Source organism: Pleurodeles waltl, chromosome 8, assembly GCF_031143425.1.
Source record: "Pleurodeles waltl isolate 20211129_DDA chromosome 8, aPleWal1.hap1.20221129, whole genome shotgun sequence".
NCBI classification, from domain to species: domain Eukaryota; kingdom Metazoa; phylum Chordata; class Amphibia; order Caudata; family Salamandridae; genus Pleurodeles; species Pleurodeles waltl.
Window position 1 is genome coordinate 1,189,671,850 of NC_090447.1, and position 16,898 is coordinate 1,189,688,747.

Here is a 16,898-nt window from a genome sequence, read left to right on the forward strand (position 1 = left end):
GGAACGGTGAAATAACCTTTGGCAAAAATTTAGGATTGGTCCTTAGGACGACTTTATTTTTGTGTAGTTGTATAAAAGGTTCCTGTATTGTAAACGCCTGAATCTCGCTTACTCTTCTTAGGGAAGTAATGGCGATGAGAAATGCCACCTTCCAGGTTAGGAACTGTATGTCGCAGGAGTGCATGGGTTCAAAAGGTGGACCCATGTCTAGTTAGGACAACATTTAGGTTCCATGAAGGAACAGGTAGTGTTCTTGGTGGTATAATTCTCCTAAGGCCCTCCATGAATGCTTTAATGACTGGTATCTTATATAGGGAAGTTGAATAGGTAGTCTGCAGGTATGCAGATATTGCTGCAAGGTGTATTTTAATGGAAGAGAAAGCTAGGTTAGATTTTTGTAAGTGAAGCAAGTAACCCACTACATGCTCTGGAGTTGTGTGTAATGGTTGTATTTGATTAATATGGCAGTAGCAAACAAACCTCTTCCATTTACTTGCATAACAGTGCCTGGTGGATGGCCTTCTGGCTTGTTTTATGACTTCCATACATTCTTGGGTAAGTTGTAAGTGCCCGAATTCTAGGATTTCAGGAGCCAGATTGCTAGATTCAGCGATGCTGGATCTGGGTGTCTGATCTTTTGGTTGTGCTGTGTCAACAGATCTGGCCTGTTGGGCAATTTGATGCAGGGTACCACTGATAGGTCTAGCAGCGTTGTGTACCAGGGTTGCCTTGCCCAAGTTGGTGCTATCAATATGAGTTTGAGTTTGCTTTGACTGAGTTTGTTTACCAGGTAAGGAAGGAGAGGGAGAGGAGGAAAAGCGTAAGCAAATATCCCTGACCAGTTCATCCATAGGGCATTGCCTTGGGATTGTTTGTGTGGGTATCTGGATGCGAAGTTTTGGCATTTTGCGTTCTCCCTTGTCGCAAACAAGTCTATCTGAGGTGTTCCCCAGAGTTTGAAATAAGTGTTCAGAATTTGGGGGTGAATTTCCCATTCGTGGACCTGTTGATGATCTCGAGAGAGATTGTCTGCGAGTTGATTTTGGATCCCTGGTATAAACTGTGCTATTAGGCGAATTTGGTTGTGAATTGCCCAATGCCAAATTTTTTGTGCTAGCAGGCTTAACTGCGTGGAGTGCGTCCCCCCCTGCTTGTTTAGATAATACATTGTTGTCATGTTGTCTGTTTTGACGAGAATGTATTTGTGAACTATTATTGGTTGGAAAGCTTTTAGTGCTTGAAAAACTGCTAGAAGTTCTAGGTGATAGATATGCAGTTTTGTTTGATGTACGTTCCATTGTCCTTGTATGCTGTGTTGATCGAGGTGTGCTCCCCACCCTGTCATGGAAGCATCTGTTGTTATTACGTATTGTGGCACTGGGTCTTGGAAAGGCCGCCCCTTGTTTAAATTTATGTTGTTCCACCACAGAAGCGAGAGGTAAGTTTGGCGGTCTATTAACACCAGATCTAGAAGGTGACCCTGTGCTTGAGACCACTGTGATGCTAGGCATTGTTGTAAGGGCCTCATGTGCAGTCTTGCGTTTGGGACAATGGCTATGCATGAAGACATCATGCCTAGGAGTTGTAATACCATCTTTGCCTGTATCTTTTGTGTTGGATACATGCGTTGTATGATGGTGTTGAAATTTAGAATTCTTTGTGGACTTGGAGTGGCTACTCCCTTTGATGTGTCTATTATGGCTCCTAGGTATTGTTGTACCTTGCGCGGCAGAATGTTGGATTTTGTAAAGTTGACGGTGAACCCGAGTTTGAAGAGGGTTTGTATGATCTGATTTGTGTGATTTGAGCACTGTATGAACGAATGGGCCTTGATTAGCCAGTCGTCCAAATATGGGAACACATGTATTTGCTGCCTTCTTATGTGTGCAGCGACTACCGCTAGACATTTGGTAAAGACTCTTGGTGCGGTTGTTAATCCGAAAGGCAGTACCTTGAATTGGTAATGTATTCCTTTGAATACAAACCTTAGGTATTTCCTGTGCGATGGGTGTATTGGTATATGGAAATAAGCATCCTTGAGGTCTAAAGTTGCCATGTAGTCGTGTAGTTTTAGCAATGGCAATACTTCTTGTAGTGTGACCATGTGGAAGTGGTCTGATTTGATGAAAGTGTTCACTACTCTGAGGTCTAGGATTGGTCTCAGTGTTTTGTCCTTCTTTGGTATCAGAAAGTACAGTGAGTAAACTCCTGTGTTTATTTGTGTGTTTGGCACTAATTCGATTGCATTCTTTTGCAATAGTGCCTGCACTTCTATCTCCAGGAGATTGGAATGGTGTGTTGTTAAATTTTGTGCTTTTGGTGGTATGTTTGGAGGGAATTGTAGAAATTCTATGCAATAACCATGTTGGATAATTGCTAGAACCCAAGTGTCTGTAGTGATTTTCTCCCATGCTTTGTAATAATGACCTATTCTTCCCCCCACTGGTGTTGTGTGGAGGGGGTGAGTGACATGTGAGTCACTGTTTAGTAGTAGGTGTTTTGGGGCTTTGAAATCTTCCTCTATTTCTAGGGAATTGCCCTCCTCTATATTGTCCCCGAAAACCTCCTCTATACTGTCCCTGGTAACTGGACGGTGTGGCTTGTGAGGTGCTGGCTTGTGTGCTTTGACCCCAAAACCCCCCTCGAAAGGGCGTTTTACGGAATGTGCTGTAATTCCCTCTGCTCTGCGGGGAGTAGAGTGCGCCCATGGCTTTGGCAGTGTCCGTATCTTTTTTGAGTTTCTCAATCGCTGTGTCCACTTCTGGACCGAACAGTTCTTTTTCATTAAAAGGCATATTGAGAACTGCTTGTTGAATCTCTGGTTTAAATCCAGACGTTCGGAGCCATGCATGCCTTCTGATAGTTACAGATGTATTAATTGTCCGTGCAGCTGTATCTGCAGCGTCCATGGAGGAGCGTATCTGGTTGTTGGAGACGGTCTGTACCTCCTCAACCACTTGTTTTGCCCTATTTTGTAAGTCCTTGGGCAGATGTTCAATGATATGTTGCATCTCGTCCCAGTGGGCTCTGTCATAGCGCGCAAGTAGTGCCTGGGAGTTCGCAATGCGCCACTGGTTTGCAGCTTGTGCTGCGACTCTTTTACCAGCTGCATCGAACTTGCGGCTTTCTTTATCTGGGGGTGGTGCATCTCCAGATGTGTGAGAGTTGGCCCTTTTCCTAGCTGCTCCTACAACGACAGAGTCTGGTGGCAGCTGTGTAGTGATGAAAACCGGGTCCGTAGGAGGCGGCTTATACTTTTTTTCCCCCCTTGGTGTGATTGCCCTACTTTTGACCGGCTCCTTAAAGATGTCTTTTGCGTGCCGGAGCATACCAGGGAGCATAGGCAGGCTTTGGTATGAGCTGTGGGTGGAGGAGAGTGTGTTGAATAAGAAATCATCCTCGACCTGTTCTGAGTGGAGGCTTACGTTGTGAAATTGTGCTGCTCTAGCCACCACTTGAGAGTACGCGGTGCTGTCTTCTGGTGGAGATGGCTTTGTAGGGTATGCCTCCGGACTGTTATCTGACACTGGGGCGTCGTATAGGTCCCATGCGTCCTGATCTTGGTCACCCTGGCTCATGGTGGTGTGAGCTGGGGAGTGTGATGGAGTTTGTGCTGGTGAAACGTTAATCACGGGCGGAGGAGAGGGTGGTGGTGTAACTCTTTTCACCACTTTTGGTTGTGGTGTTTGTTCCGTCTGGAACTCCAACCTTCTCTTTCTCCTAATGGGGGGGAAGGATGCTTATTTTTCCTGTCCCCTGCTGAATGAAGATACGCTTTTGCGTATGGTCCACATCAGTTGCTTGTAGCTCTTCCTCAAACCTATGCTTCTGCATTTGGGAGGTTAGCGAGTGCTCTTCTGTATAAGAGCCTGAAGCTGGGTCGCTTGCAGTTTGTTTCGGCATCGAAACTTTGTCTGCGTGTTTTTTCGGCTCCGAGGTGACTTTTTTCCTTTTCGGGGCCGAAACCTCTCGGCGTCGATCTGTTTCGGTGCCGCTGTCTCGGCGTCGAGCCGTGTCCACACCGGCATCTCGGTGTCGAGGCTTGTCTCCAGCACTTTCTCGGTCCCGAGAAGGCTTGTAAATGTTCCTCTGAGTGGATTTCGACGTCTTACTCACGGTTTGTGTATCGTCGAATCCTTCGGAGTCTGAGTCTTGGATCGAGAAGGTACCTTCCTCTTCCTGTTCCTCGAACTCCCGTTGGGCTGTCGGTGCGGACGCCATCTGAAGTCTTCTGGCTCGACGGTCTCGGAGTGTTTTTCGGGACCGGAACGCACGACAGGCCTCGCAGGTGTCTTCGCTGTGCTCAGGTGACAGGCACAGGTTGCAGACCAAGTGTTGGTCTGTGTAGGGGTATTTATTGTGGCATTTGGGGCAGAAACGGAACGGGGTCCGTTCCATCGGCGTTCTTCAGCACGCGGTCGGGCCGACCAGGCCCCGACGGAGGATCGAAAAACTACCCCGAAGGGCACCGGAGCTCTTCGATCTTCGATGCGGTGTGGAATCTAAGTACGCCGATCCCGAACGCAACAATACCGACGAAAATCTTCCGAAATTAGCTAATTTTCCGTTCCGAAACTCGGAGCGACAGGAACACGTCCGAACCCGATGGCGGAAAAAAAACAATCGAAGATGGAGTCGACGCCCATGCGCAATGGAGACAAAAGGAGGAGTCACTCGGTCCCGTGACTCGAAAGACTTCTTCGAAGAAAAACAACTTGTAACACTCCGGCCCAACACCAGATGGCGAGCTATTGCAGAACATGCGTATCTACAGCGACAGATGCCATCGAACATAAATGTTTATTATATTGCTTTAAAATATTTATAGTTTCAGCAGTCTATAAACCCTTGAAGTCAACCTCTTTTACCATAAGCAATTACTAAAATTCTAGAAATAAAGGTTGAAACAATTAAGTCACAATGGAGGTTCTAATTACAGCATGCAGCTTAACCTCACCCAACAAACATACTCTTGCAGCAGTACAGTAACATCTTCAAGAATAAGTATGGGCTTAGGACTAGTGTCTTCACACTGGTAGCCAATGCCAGCTACCAGGACATTTTTAATGAAGGTAGACTTTGGACTTCTCAGAAACGTTTCATCTAAGGTACAATTACAAAGACAGACTCAAGCTAAGCCCATTGTGCAGAACACTTCCTTTCTAAAATATATGGCAGCAATAAACCAAACCTCCTGCATAATAGGTTGCCATTCTCCACGATGTGAGTGTGCAATCCTAGTGAGATGGTGCAATCAGTATTTTTACGTTACCTGTTGGCTCAGTTTCTTCAAGTATGAAATTACACTGTAGCTAAGTCCATATTCGCCAGTGTCTGCAATAAGGTTTGGAGCTCCCATCATTCCAACAGCTTTTTTCAGGGGCTGGCAAAAAGAAAAACAAAAGTGATTATTTTATACCAAGAGTTTAAAAGATAATAATTTTCATTTCAAATATTTTTCCCGAAATTTAGACCAAAATCATGGTTTACTTCAGCTGCTAATCATACTGCAATAGTTGCTTCTATACTATTACGTTCAATAAACTCACACAAACAACTAATACATCATGTGAAGTTAGGCAGTTGCTCTATCTGAGGCAAATGAAGGGAAATCACGCCATCACCATCACATCCATCACCCATCAGCACAGGAAGCGACATCACTGGATCTCTCATCATCCACCTGGACAGGAAATTACATTGGTTTTTCTGCCAAAACGGTCTTTGAAAGACGAAGCCAAGCAGAGGACTTCATTACCCATTAGCACAGAAAATGATATCATGGCACCATGCACTCCCCCCCCCTCTCCCAGAAACTATTTAATGGCAGCTGCAACACAGAAGCACAGTGGGCACGACTCGTCATTGAATACAACTCGACCATACCATCATTCACCTCCAAGTTCAGCTGGGGCAAAAATCACAGATGCAAACTGGCTCAGTGCCCTCAGCACAGATCAGCCTAGCCCCTCAAACACCCTGGACAAGGAAATCAACAACAGGCTCAAGCACAGTGTGGACTTCCTAATGCCCATCAAACCAAACAAACATAGTTGATCAAATAAGCAGGCCAACTGGTACATTGAAGACATCCAAGACAGCAAACACTGTAAACATCTAAAAAGGAAATGAAGAACCAGCCACGACATCAACAGAACTAATATAAAAGGCAATAGTGGACCACAACAAAGGAAGCTCCCACTGCTGCAAGCAGATCTTCTCTATCGTCAAGGATTTTACCTTGCCATCAGCTACTGTCAAGATCACTGCCTCCCAACAACTTTGGGACAACCAACTTCTTCCACAGCAAAATCACAAACATATACTGCAACTTTACACACCAACCCACCCCCAGAGAATTCATCGCTAACCAACCAACCAAGATGGCCAAGTGATCCAATGGACAACCCTCACCAGAACAACGCAGTGGCAATCTTGTGGACCATCCTCCTCAGAGGTTCCAATGGATCCATCTTCTCCTTTATCTACAACCTGGGGACATGGATACCCAGGACACAGACCTCATCCATCACCAATCAGCACCACCCTGACCCACATCACCACCACTTCCATCACATCTGCCATGTTCCCGGATAAATGGAAACTTGTAGAAACCAACATCTTCCTCAAGAAACCCACAGCCGAAAAAATCAAGTGAGCAACCTCTGACCCATCTTCCCTGCACCCCATTCAGACAAAATGATTGAGAATGCCATCAACAAGTAACTCACAACCCATCTCAAATCTTACCATCTTCTAGAAAACACTCAATCAGGATTCAGAAAGAATCACAGCATCGAAACAGCACTCAAGGTGGATACAGACATTCCAATCATCCTGGACTGAGGAGAACAGTGGCAACCCGGTCACCCCATAACACCTTCATCAGAAGACTCCACAAGAGTGGCATACAAGGATTTACTCTCAAATGGATGTGTTCCTTCCTCAAGGGTTGAACACAAAGGGTCAGGTTGCCACCCTTCACAGAAACCACGAAAGTGAGATGCAGATTCCAACAGGGGTAGTCCGTCGGCCCCACCCTTTTCAACATATACATAACACAATCACCAACATCATGTTATCCGAAGACATCACTGTCATCTCCTGCAGTGATGACACCCAACTTATCCTTTCCCTGATAGACAAGACAACCACCCCCAGAACGAACTGCACCAACTGCATGATCATGGCAGCAGACTGGATGTGAACGAACAGTTTGAAGCTCAACCCAAGACAAGACAGAAGCACTCGTCTTCAGCAACAAGACCTCCCCCATGGGACTACAAGGAAGCAGGCGGAGGAGACAGCACAGAGCTATGAGTTCATGGTGAGCTTGTTGTCAATGATAATTCTGAGGTTTGTGGCGTGGTCGAAGAGAGAGGATGCAGGAGTCATTACATGCGCTGCCAAAGATCAGTACTTCTGTTTTGTCTGATCAGCTGCAGGCAGTTCTCCTTCAGTCAATTGTTAACTAATCACCAGCAGGCTGGACTACAGCAACATTCTCTATGCTGCAATCTCCAAAGAAATCCTACAGAGACTTCAGATCATCCTGAACACTGCTGCAAGAATCAGACTACCTCCCACGCCGCACCCACTTCACACAGCAGCTCAGGAAGCTTCACTGGCTCCCTATTAAGAAACGCAGCCATTTCAAACTTATCATGCATGCATACAAAGTGCTACACAACACAGGACCAGAATACCTTTATAATCCCATACACTCACCAAGCCACCAGACACCCACGCTCTACCTCACTTGCACTCATTCCCTGCATCAGCAAAAGCAAAACTGGAGGTAGCTCATTCTCCTACATTATACCCAAGACGTGGAATGACCTTACTTAACAGAGCCACCTTGCAATTCTTGAGTTCTGCAAGAAGCGGAAGACCTGGCGCATCATATAAACACAGCGAGGACCACACAACTACACCTATCCAAGATACCCTCTTGGGTGATTAGTGTGCTACACAAATCAGCATAACAAAATAAAGCTTGAAACTCCGTAATTTTAAAATCAAATAAACTACTCAGTTTTCTCTTGTATAGAAGAGCCACCTATCACATAGGAGTGCAGGCTTTCCATTTCATCTTTGTACTCGGAGGACCGAACCCACCCTCAGAAAACTTATTCAGAAGGATGGATGGCTCACTTATTAATTTGAGGAAGATTTCCAACCTACATAACTAGTATTACAATTAGGTAACATTTCTCTTAACAGGTTGGGGCTCTATCTTCCATTCATCACCTTAGGAATAAACATATGACCATGGCGTACGGGAACCAGGACAAGGAGCATTTCAGGAGTAATCCCTTGTGAATAAGAAAGGAGTATGAACAATAAGAGACTGGGCTCTACCAAAGCCAGTAGAAAAAAGGTATTTAGAGACTTTTTTTATTTACTGAGAGCTTTCTACATAGGAGGAGATGAGGAATTGCCTGTGGTCCTACAAGGAGGGGGACATGAAAATGTGCATTCAGGAAGTCCTCAGACCTCAACCACTTGTCTGAACTATTGCTGGCACCTGAACCAGAGTCAGCATTTCTATTTTATAAACTAGAAGAAACTAGAGCAGCTGGAATAAATACCTGTATCTCGTGAAGCCCACCTCCAATCATTTGCACAAGAAAACTGGGAAACACCCCTTGTGAGAAACTTCTCTATTTCCTGCATAATCACTCTGGTGACGGACTAGGGCAGAGACAGCATCAACTGTAACAGGTTGGAAAGCCCAGCAGTCCTATCACTAAAAAGGACTCCGGATGTTGGTAGTGATTTCAGCCCAGTGGTGCTAATTGCCCATCACCCACCAAAAGGAGTGCTTCTCCAATAAAGGAGTGGTCAGATTGGTGCTCCCTTGACGCATGTTAATGGGATATTTAACCACTGTGTGCTAAGAGGGCTTAATTCCACATCCCGCTCCCAAAGAAATATGAAATCACTGCAGGAGGGATAAGCATGGGCCAGAGACTAATGGGAAAGAAAATCTATAGCGCCAACGATGGAAGGTCTTGGCCAGGGGAAAGTACACCTGTGAGCTATAGATCGGGTAATTTTCAATGAATTGGCTGCAACTGTTCCAGTCTTGCATTTTTGTAGGCCCTCACCCACCGCAAGATTGACCTGATTCTTCCCATCAAAGTGGATATCAGTAACTTTATCCTACGTGTCATAGTGAAATCTGAAAACTTCAGCAACTCTTGCATCTGCATATAAAGACCAGTGATGCTTGCCCAAGCAACAATGTCAATGCAGGCCAAGAACATCACCCATTTTTAGCTCTGCAGGTGGTGCACCCCCCCAACCTTTATCCCTCACTCCTCCCCCTTCCACCCACCCCAACCAAGAGTGCGCATAACTATTGTTTTCTTGAATATATGCATGCAGAAGGGAGGTGTGCTGATCGAAATCCAACAAGAGTTGGATACTGTTACCTATCTACTTTTATTAGCTTGTTTTAGTCACAGACCACAAGATAAATATAATTTCTTACCCTAGATTCATGGCCTCATTGTCCATGTGGGAGAACAAAGTTCTCTTTCCGAGAGACCACAAACACCACTACAGGCTAAGCTCCAAGTTTCCAAAAGACAAACATGGTGACCCATAAAGTACAATTTATGGATACCCAGTAATTTAAAGATTGACTGCTAAGCAAGCTAAAAGAAAAACAAAAAAAACTCAAGTCTGCTTTAGGACCTGGGCTCTATTTGGAGCAAATATTTTTGTGAAGAATTAGAGTACTGTATCAACGTTCTCATTTTCTAATGGTTGGATCTGAGTCAGGGACACACAATTGCCCCATATATGATGAATGTGCTTTATACTTTGATTATCGTTGCCAGGGTCAGTACCCAGATAAGAGTTTCATATAAAGTAACAAAGAGGATGGTACTACATGAACACTTGCGGGGTGCAAAGGGCCTGCCATTTTGTTACAACAGCGTCAGGCACTGGTCTCAGGGCAGTGCCAGAAAAAATTTACAATGGACGTGACAGCACCAGGGTCACTTGCAACTACTGGTCCAGTTAAACTTCAGACAGTGCAGACATTTGTACCACTACATGCTGGGGCTGAAGCAAGCCTCAATCTGAAGTAGCCAGGGCCAACGTTCTTGCTCATAGCTTGGTGACCAAGGCATCCAAGCAGTCTGTCACAGGAAGAAAGACACAAAGGTAACAAAGCTATTACCTGATTTGAGATTGATCCAGTGTGTAGAGACCAGTCTCATATACTGGACAGTGCGGACATCGTTTGCAACAACCTATCTTCCATGGAGTCAATCTTTCCAGAGATGCATGGCCTATAAGGACCCAGTGGAGGAGGGCCACCAGTATCACCGAGGTCCTGGACAGCCTTCCCAAAAGGAATGGGGAGTAATTCCTAAAATAGTGTAATCCTACATGATCTGATGAGAGAAAGGATAGTGAGAATGCTATACTGAGTCTGAGACTGGAGAAGCAACCCACTTGCATTGCCACTTGTGCCTGCTGAAGAGGAGGATTCAACAAGCATCAGTGTCCGGTTCCTCTTGTGGATGCACTTTTTCTTTGCCCTTTAGACCATAGAACTGTGAAGCTGTGCTGCAGAACAGAACTCAACCACTATGGACGAAGAAATATGGAGAATCTTAACTTGGGCAAGAACAGGTGGGTGTTCTAGTCCTATGAAACTTTCGGAAGCAAGGAAGAAGGGCCACACCTCCCACTGCAGCACAGTGATGCAACATGAAGTGACAAGCAGAAGTCCATCGTTTAATAGCTGACTGAGGTCCACTGCACCTATGAAGGCAGATGGTATTCAACACCATTGTGCAATGGCTTCTGCTTCAAGGTACACTGCATTTGCAATAACCGGCCAGTGTGAATGACCTCCATCTGGTGTTCCATTGTGGAATCAACTTTCCCAGAGATGGACAGCCTACATGGACCCTTGGAATCAGCCTTGGTTGTTCTCCAATGGATTAGGCACTTGCTACCACCTGCCTCCAAACTCCTCCTGTACTCAAATATAAAGATGAAAGGCTCGAGTGGGATAAGGGCACCTTTGTTTTGCATGCACACTAGATTTTTTTGAGAGATCTCATTTTGGATTGTGGAACATCAGCATAAGTGTGCATCCACTGTTTAACTGGTACATTTATAATGCTAAAACCAACAAAACAGATTATAGTAAGTGTACATTTGGTTTTTATTCAACATATAGGACACACAAACATAACAGATGGTGTCATACCTCAAGCCTGGTATGAAACTAAAGTATTGAGGCATAAGCTGCACAATTTGGCAAGCAGAAGGAAAAAAGCTAGAAAATGAAAAACATGAGGCCAGTTCTGTGTATGGAATCCCTCAGCATGAGAAATATTTTTTTATTCCACACTGAACAGCAGAAATTTGGGAAGAGGTGCAGCATACCACCAAGCCCATTTATGTAACCAGTCACGCAAAGCTCTTAATTGAACACCCTTCACAAACAATTAAAAGAGGATTAAACAAAGATGAAAATATAAGACCCAGGATAAAGTAGTAACATTTTTATTCGAAGAAAAATTAAAGTAAGATTATTATAATATGAAAAACATGGAAGGGTGAATTTCCCTCCTCGCTATTTTCATCCTGCTCTTCCCCTCTTCTATTCAAACCATATGTCATAGGATGGTTGCAGGTGCCCCTTGGAGATTAGTGCCAGGAGCTTGCTGCTTCTGAAGCTAGAAAATGCAGACTAGAACCATTTAAAGGATGCATGAGGTTTTTGAAGACTGCGCATTAGGAAGGTTGTAACATCTTGTTTAGTCATCAAAGCCTGTTTCCCAGGTTCCTGTGACTGCAGTCAGACTAATTGACAACAGGTTGCAAGAACTGTAGAATCCATCTGCACTGGAGGGTCTGTGAGTGAAATACTGGTGCTGCTTATTCTTTTCCCTGTATCATCTTTTCTACCCTACATATTTTGAGGGTTTGAAGTAGTGTCAAATAGTTTATTTCTAAACCTAGTTTGACTGCTGGTAACAATTTTCTTATTTGTTTTTACCTTGGTTTCCTCATCCTAGATTGGGTATTATCAGACCATTTTAGGCAGGCTACTGGGCCAAAACCATGGGGGTTTTGTGGTCTTTTTGCCTATGTTATCCTGGTATCCATACTAATTTGGAGCTACAGCTGGGCCTAATACACTCCTACCTCACTTGACTCATTGTAACAAGGGCACATAGGCAAAGGTGGGTGCAACACTTAAGTGGGGAGGGGTGGGGTTGAGACTCAAATTAAACAGTCTCACACAAGATACGATGTGACTGTCAGACCAGTGATTTTCTTCTAAGAAAAAAAGTACTTTATTCACACCATAATTCAATATTATATATGCAGAATATGCACAACTACAGGGAAGGTATTCTAAAGGTGCTATGGGGTGTGTTACACAGATAAACAGAACCTTTAGATTTAAGCACCGGTGCAGGCTCACTATGGTGAAATGGAACAGCCTTCCATAGTTCTGTGACCCATAGGGCAGACCATATGCTTTAACCACACAGTTCCCTAAAGCGGCTTACAATATTCCCACCAAAGTCTCATCAAAATTGGATAGCCAAGTTCTCGGACAATATTCTGTTAGCATCTAAGTGCACAGTGCAAGGAATTGCACTTGTAGGGGCCAGTTTAGGCACTCCCACCACCTCCTTTCCACGTAGGGATGATGAAAGCTGCAGCAGCACTGTGAAGACACTCTTATCTAGTAGATATGACATTCATGCCTGGGGGATTCCTCCCTCCTGTGCATGGTTACTTATCACAATGCTCAGGGTGCAGCAAAGGCAACGTCAGCTCAGGTTGTCTGGTCTTCCTCTGTGGTACTTTGCGGAAATGGGCAGTCCACATAGTTGTGGTTCACACAGTTTTATCTTGGGCACAGAGACAGCGCAGACCCGCAGACACACCTAGGGTGACTCCACACTTCCAAAGCAGTCTGCTTCTTCTGTGTGGCTCCTCTCTGGATTCAGCACCTATGCTTCTCATACAGACAGCTCCTACAGGACAAGTATCTTTGTCCTCCCACAACAGGCGCGAGGTAGGCTGGCTCCCATGTCTCAGTCTCCAGTACAAGAAGCTGGCTTGAGGTGATATACTTTCACCTCTGGGCGACTGGCTATCAGTGATACCAGCCCTGGATCACAGCAGCTCTCCAAGCACTCTGCTGAGTACCCCTATCCTAAGTCAGCAAGAATTTTGGAACTGGAACAACTTGTTGAAGTTTGTGTATAACGTTTATACACTACTTCTTAGGGGTAAGAATTCAGTTTCTAAAGACCAGAAATCGGGTTGGGATGGTTACATTTAATTTTCTGTCTCAGGCACAGTGTTCATGAAAGGTGATGGCTCTTCCTAGCAGGTAGCTATTAGGCTGGCTACAAGGAGTACCCATTAAACGAAAAAAGAATTAGGTGTGGAACTCTGCACCTGGCTGTCATTAGCCTTCGTGGATGGGTCTCTTAAGAGGTAGACAAAATGACCAGGCACTGCTGAGAAACCACTCTGCCTCTTACAACTAAGTCTCCTGACTGATCCCCATACTCCAACGATCAAGCAAATGACAGTACTAAGGAAGAAACAATTAGCAATCCCCTGCTAAAAATGCTACAATTGCATTTTTAGAAGCAGCCCTATTCTCCATTCCTTCACACTACACCTCCGAAGGACAAACCCTCCAGTTCCAGAATTCAGGCAATTAACTTCCATTGTCTTGCAAAAGTATTGCAAAAATCATCTGGTGCCATGTTAAGCCGAGGGCAATCTAAAATGGATCCCACTGGTTTCAGTAGTCACATACTCACAAACATGGCATCCTCCTAACATTCTATGTACATAAACATGCACGGTTGCCAATGCAGGGTCTAGGCATGATGTGGAAGTGTACATAAGCGAGCCTGGAAGCATGTACTCTCAGCCTGGATCAGGTAAAAAGGCATGTCCAGTAGCATGGATTCACACATGTCCTAAATGAAACAGAGTGGTTTCATGTCCACTAGAGAAAGCTTTTGGCGTCCCTCCTAACCTCCTAGCCAGGCCCTGAGCTTCCTGGCCCAGTACGCACACAGTATTTCTTTAGGCTGGGGCCATAAGAAAAGCTATATATCGGTTTCAGATGCAGTCGAGTTACTTACGGCAGTGGTGAACAGCAGTTTACCATGAGGGGTACCCAACATTTTCCTATATGTTACTTAATAGTTACATTGTGAGCATTTCAAACTTATTCTAATCTCTCTTATCGTAAAGCACTCTGGTAGCTCAAAAAACTGAGCGCTTTCTGACAGTGCTGCCCCCTGCTGCTGTCACTGTCTGCACAGGGGCTGCCCATGCCTCCTGAGCTTCATGCACTCCGAAAAGGGGTGATGCATAAAACTTTTGCCAACACCCAGATGGTACACATTCATAGAATACAGCAAACGCCCTTTTAACTGTGCTTGGGCTGCAGTAGTAAATGGAAATCATATGTGGAGTGGGATTACCTTAGCATGGCATCAAAGCCTTCTATACAAAGATACCCTTTGTTATTGAGCAAGCATTAACATTTTGCGCAAGGAATCAGAATTAAACACGGGGTAGCACAAAGTACTGCAATCTCTTCACAACATACAGCACAATCAAGAAAATGGGTCCCCTTGTTGCGCTTTGAAGAGCAGAGTTTGCAATCTGGAACAAGGAAAGTGAACAATAGGTTGATGGTGATCACTCCAAAGCAAAGGCTGCAAATGGTCAAAGAAAATACAACAGCACTGCAATAGCTCAGGATCTGCTGAAATTTAAATTTACTCCTCAGCCACCAACCTACCAAAATGAGTGCCAAAATATGGTTGTCTCCTATTTGGGTATCATCTCTAATGTGCCAACTGGCCTGAAGGTATCAAAGTAGATGATTCCCACTGTTTTTAAGGTAGAACAGCCATTACAAAACTGTCTTGAGAAGCAATATTGTCAAGCAGAACAAAGGTTGAGGCCAAACTGGTGGAGCACAGTCCAGGTGAAGTGACCAACTGTATTTAACATTTTGACAGACATTGGTTGGGAACTTTTATGGTCGGGAACTTTTATGGTCACGCATGTTTTAAATGGCCAAGAAACTTGTAGGAGAGACCATCTGTGTAACCGGCCCAGATGAATATGCCACACAATTCTTCCCACTAACCTTCCAGCCACTGTTTTAGATGCATTGTATGTATCACACTTTTCAATACACAGCACACAACATGGTAATAAACCTGTGATCAGAAAGACTTCAATTAACTCAAGACGTATTTTCTGAGGAAAGTCATTTAAGCTTGAACCCATTGAAGGAAATAATTTCTGTTTACAAAGTAATTGTATAAAGACAAGTTTATAAGTCCCCCTCTCACTTCTCTGAAGTTTCCTTTATTTGTCCAGGTGGGCATGTCTTCCTCTAGCACCTACTTTCTCTTTGGGGTTGCAATAGTAATACAAAAGGACAAAGCAAGACAAGCTTTTTTGGTTTCATTCTTGTTAAAAATGTGTTCCCTAGTTGGCAGAGGTATGCACCCTATCCAAGTAGGGAACCACAATCCTAGTGAGGGTACGTCAGTTAAACAACCTAAATTAACCTGTGCTCATCCTCTGGTAGTTTGGCATAGAGCCGGCAGGCTTAAAAGGCAATGTGTAAAGTATTTGTGCAACATACACACAGTAACACAATGAAAACAACAACAAAAAAAAGACTCCACACCAGTTTAGACAGAGAATTATCTGCCTAAAACAAGACCAAAACGACAAAAGTTCAATCATTAGAAATCGAGATGAATTTTTAAAGATTAAATCAGAAAGAAGTCACTAGAGGTCAAGAGGTTACTTGAAGATGTGAGGAAGGGGCGCAAATCCAAACTTCAGGCTGACCGCAATGGAGGTTGGCCAGCTACATAACCCAGGCAGGGTCTGCGGAAACAGTACCTACAAAGGAGCAAAGCGCCAAGGGCACAATGCATCGCTTCCAGCCCTCGCAGTAGGGTCCCATTTCGGCATTGAACTCTTTTGAAGTGAATAAGATGCATCGTCGTCGAGCCACCCACAGTGTCAGACAACACAGGCTGCGAATCCACAGCCTAACAGCCTCTGAGTCAAAGGAGCAATGCAACAGAATTCTTCACGCACTTAAGACAATATGTTGGTTTGTGCAGAAATCAGCTGCAGAGCTGACTTCTGAGGCCCAGGACTGGAGCACCCCAGGCTACGGTAGGACTCACAGATGACAGAGTCCAGAAGCACCAGGAGGGTTGCAGGCAGTCTGATGTCCCTGAGACTGCAGAAGAACAGGGGGCAGGCCAGCAAGCTAATGGAGTCACTCTGGGTTCAGCAGGATGGGTCTGGCCTCTTGTCCTCAGCAGGGCAGAGATCCGCAGGCAGCAGGGCAGGGCAGCTCAGCAAAGCAGAGAAGCAGTTCCTTGGAACAGTCAGGCAAGGCAACGTGGCAATCCTTACAGCAGAGCAGCCTTTACTCGAGCAGGGTTCTTCCCAAGTCCAGAAGTGCACTGATTTGGTAGGATCAGAATTGCAGTACTTATACCCAAATGTGCCGTTGAAGTAGGGGCGACTTCTAAGCAGCTCTTTGAAGTGTACAGGTCCCTCTTTCATCCCAGTCCTGAATCCAGAGTATCAGTAGGGGGTAATCAGTTCTTTGTGTGGGGAAAGGCACTTCCCTATTGAAGTGTAAGTGTTGGCTCCCCTCCACCTTTTCAGCCCAGGAAGGACAATCAGAATCCAGATGAATGCAGAGGAGTCCTTTGTCACACCCACCCATCCTTCCTGTGTTTGTGGCTGTCTAGAGGGAATGCACAAAGTGTAGCGGTCACCTAGCCCAGACGTGTATTAGACAGACTGCAAGACACAGAGCA

The 16,898-nt window shown here is 44.9% G+C and overlaps 1 protein-coding gene across 1 annotated transcript in view; it reads right to left on the minus strand.

Moving 5' to 3' along the window:
• Window positions 1-16,898, minus strand: part of INTS6 (integrator complex subunit 6) — a 446,084-nt gene that overhangs the window by 151,941 nt on the left and 277,245 nt on the right. The window contains exon 11 of the mRNA XM_069205444.1: window positions 5,273-5,383. Coding sequence (XP_069061545.1) covers window positions 5,273-5,383 — 111 coding nt within the window. The remainder of the gene's footprint in view (window positions 1-5,272; window positions 5,384-16,898) is intronic.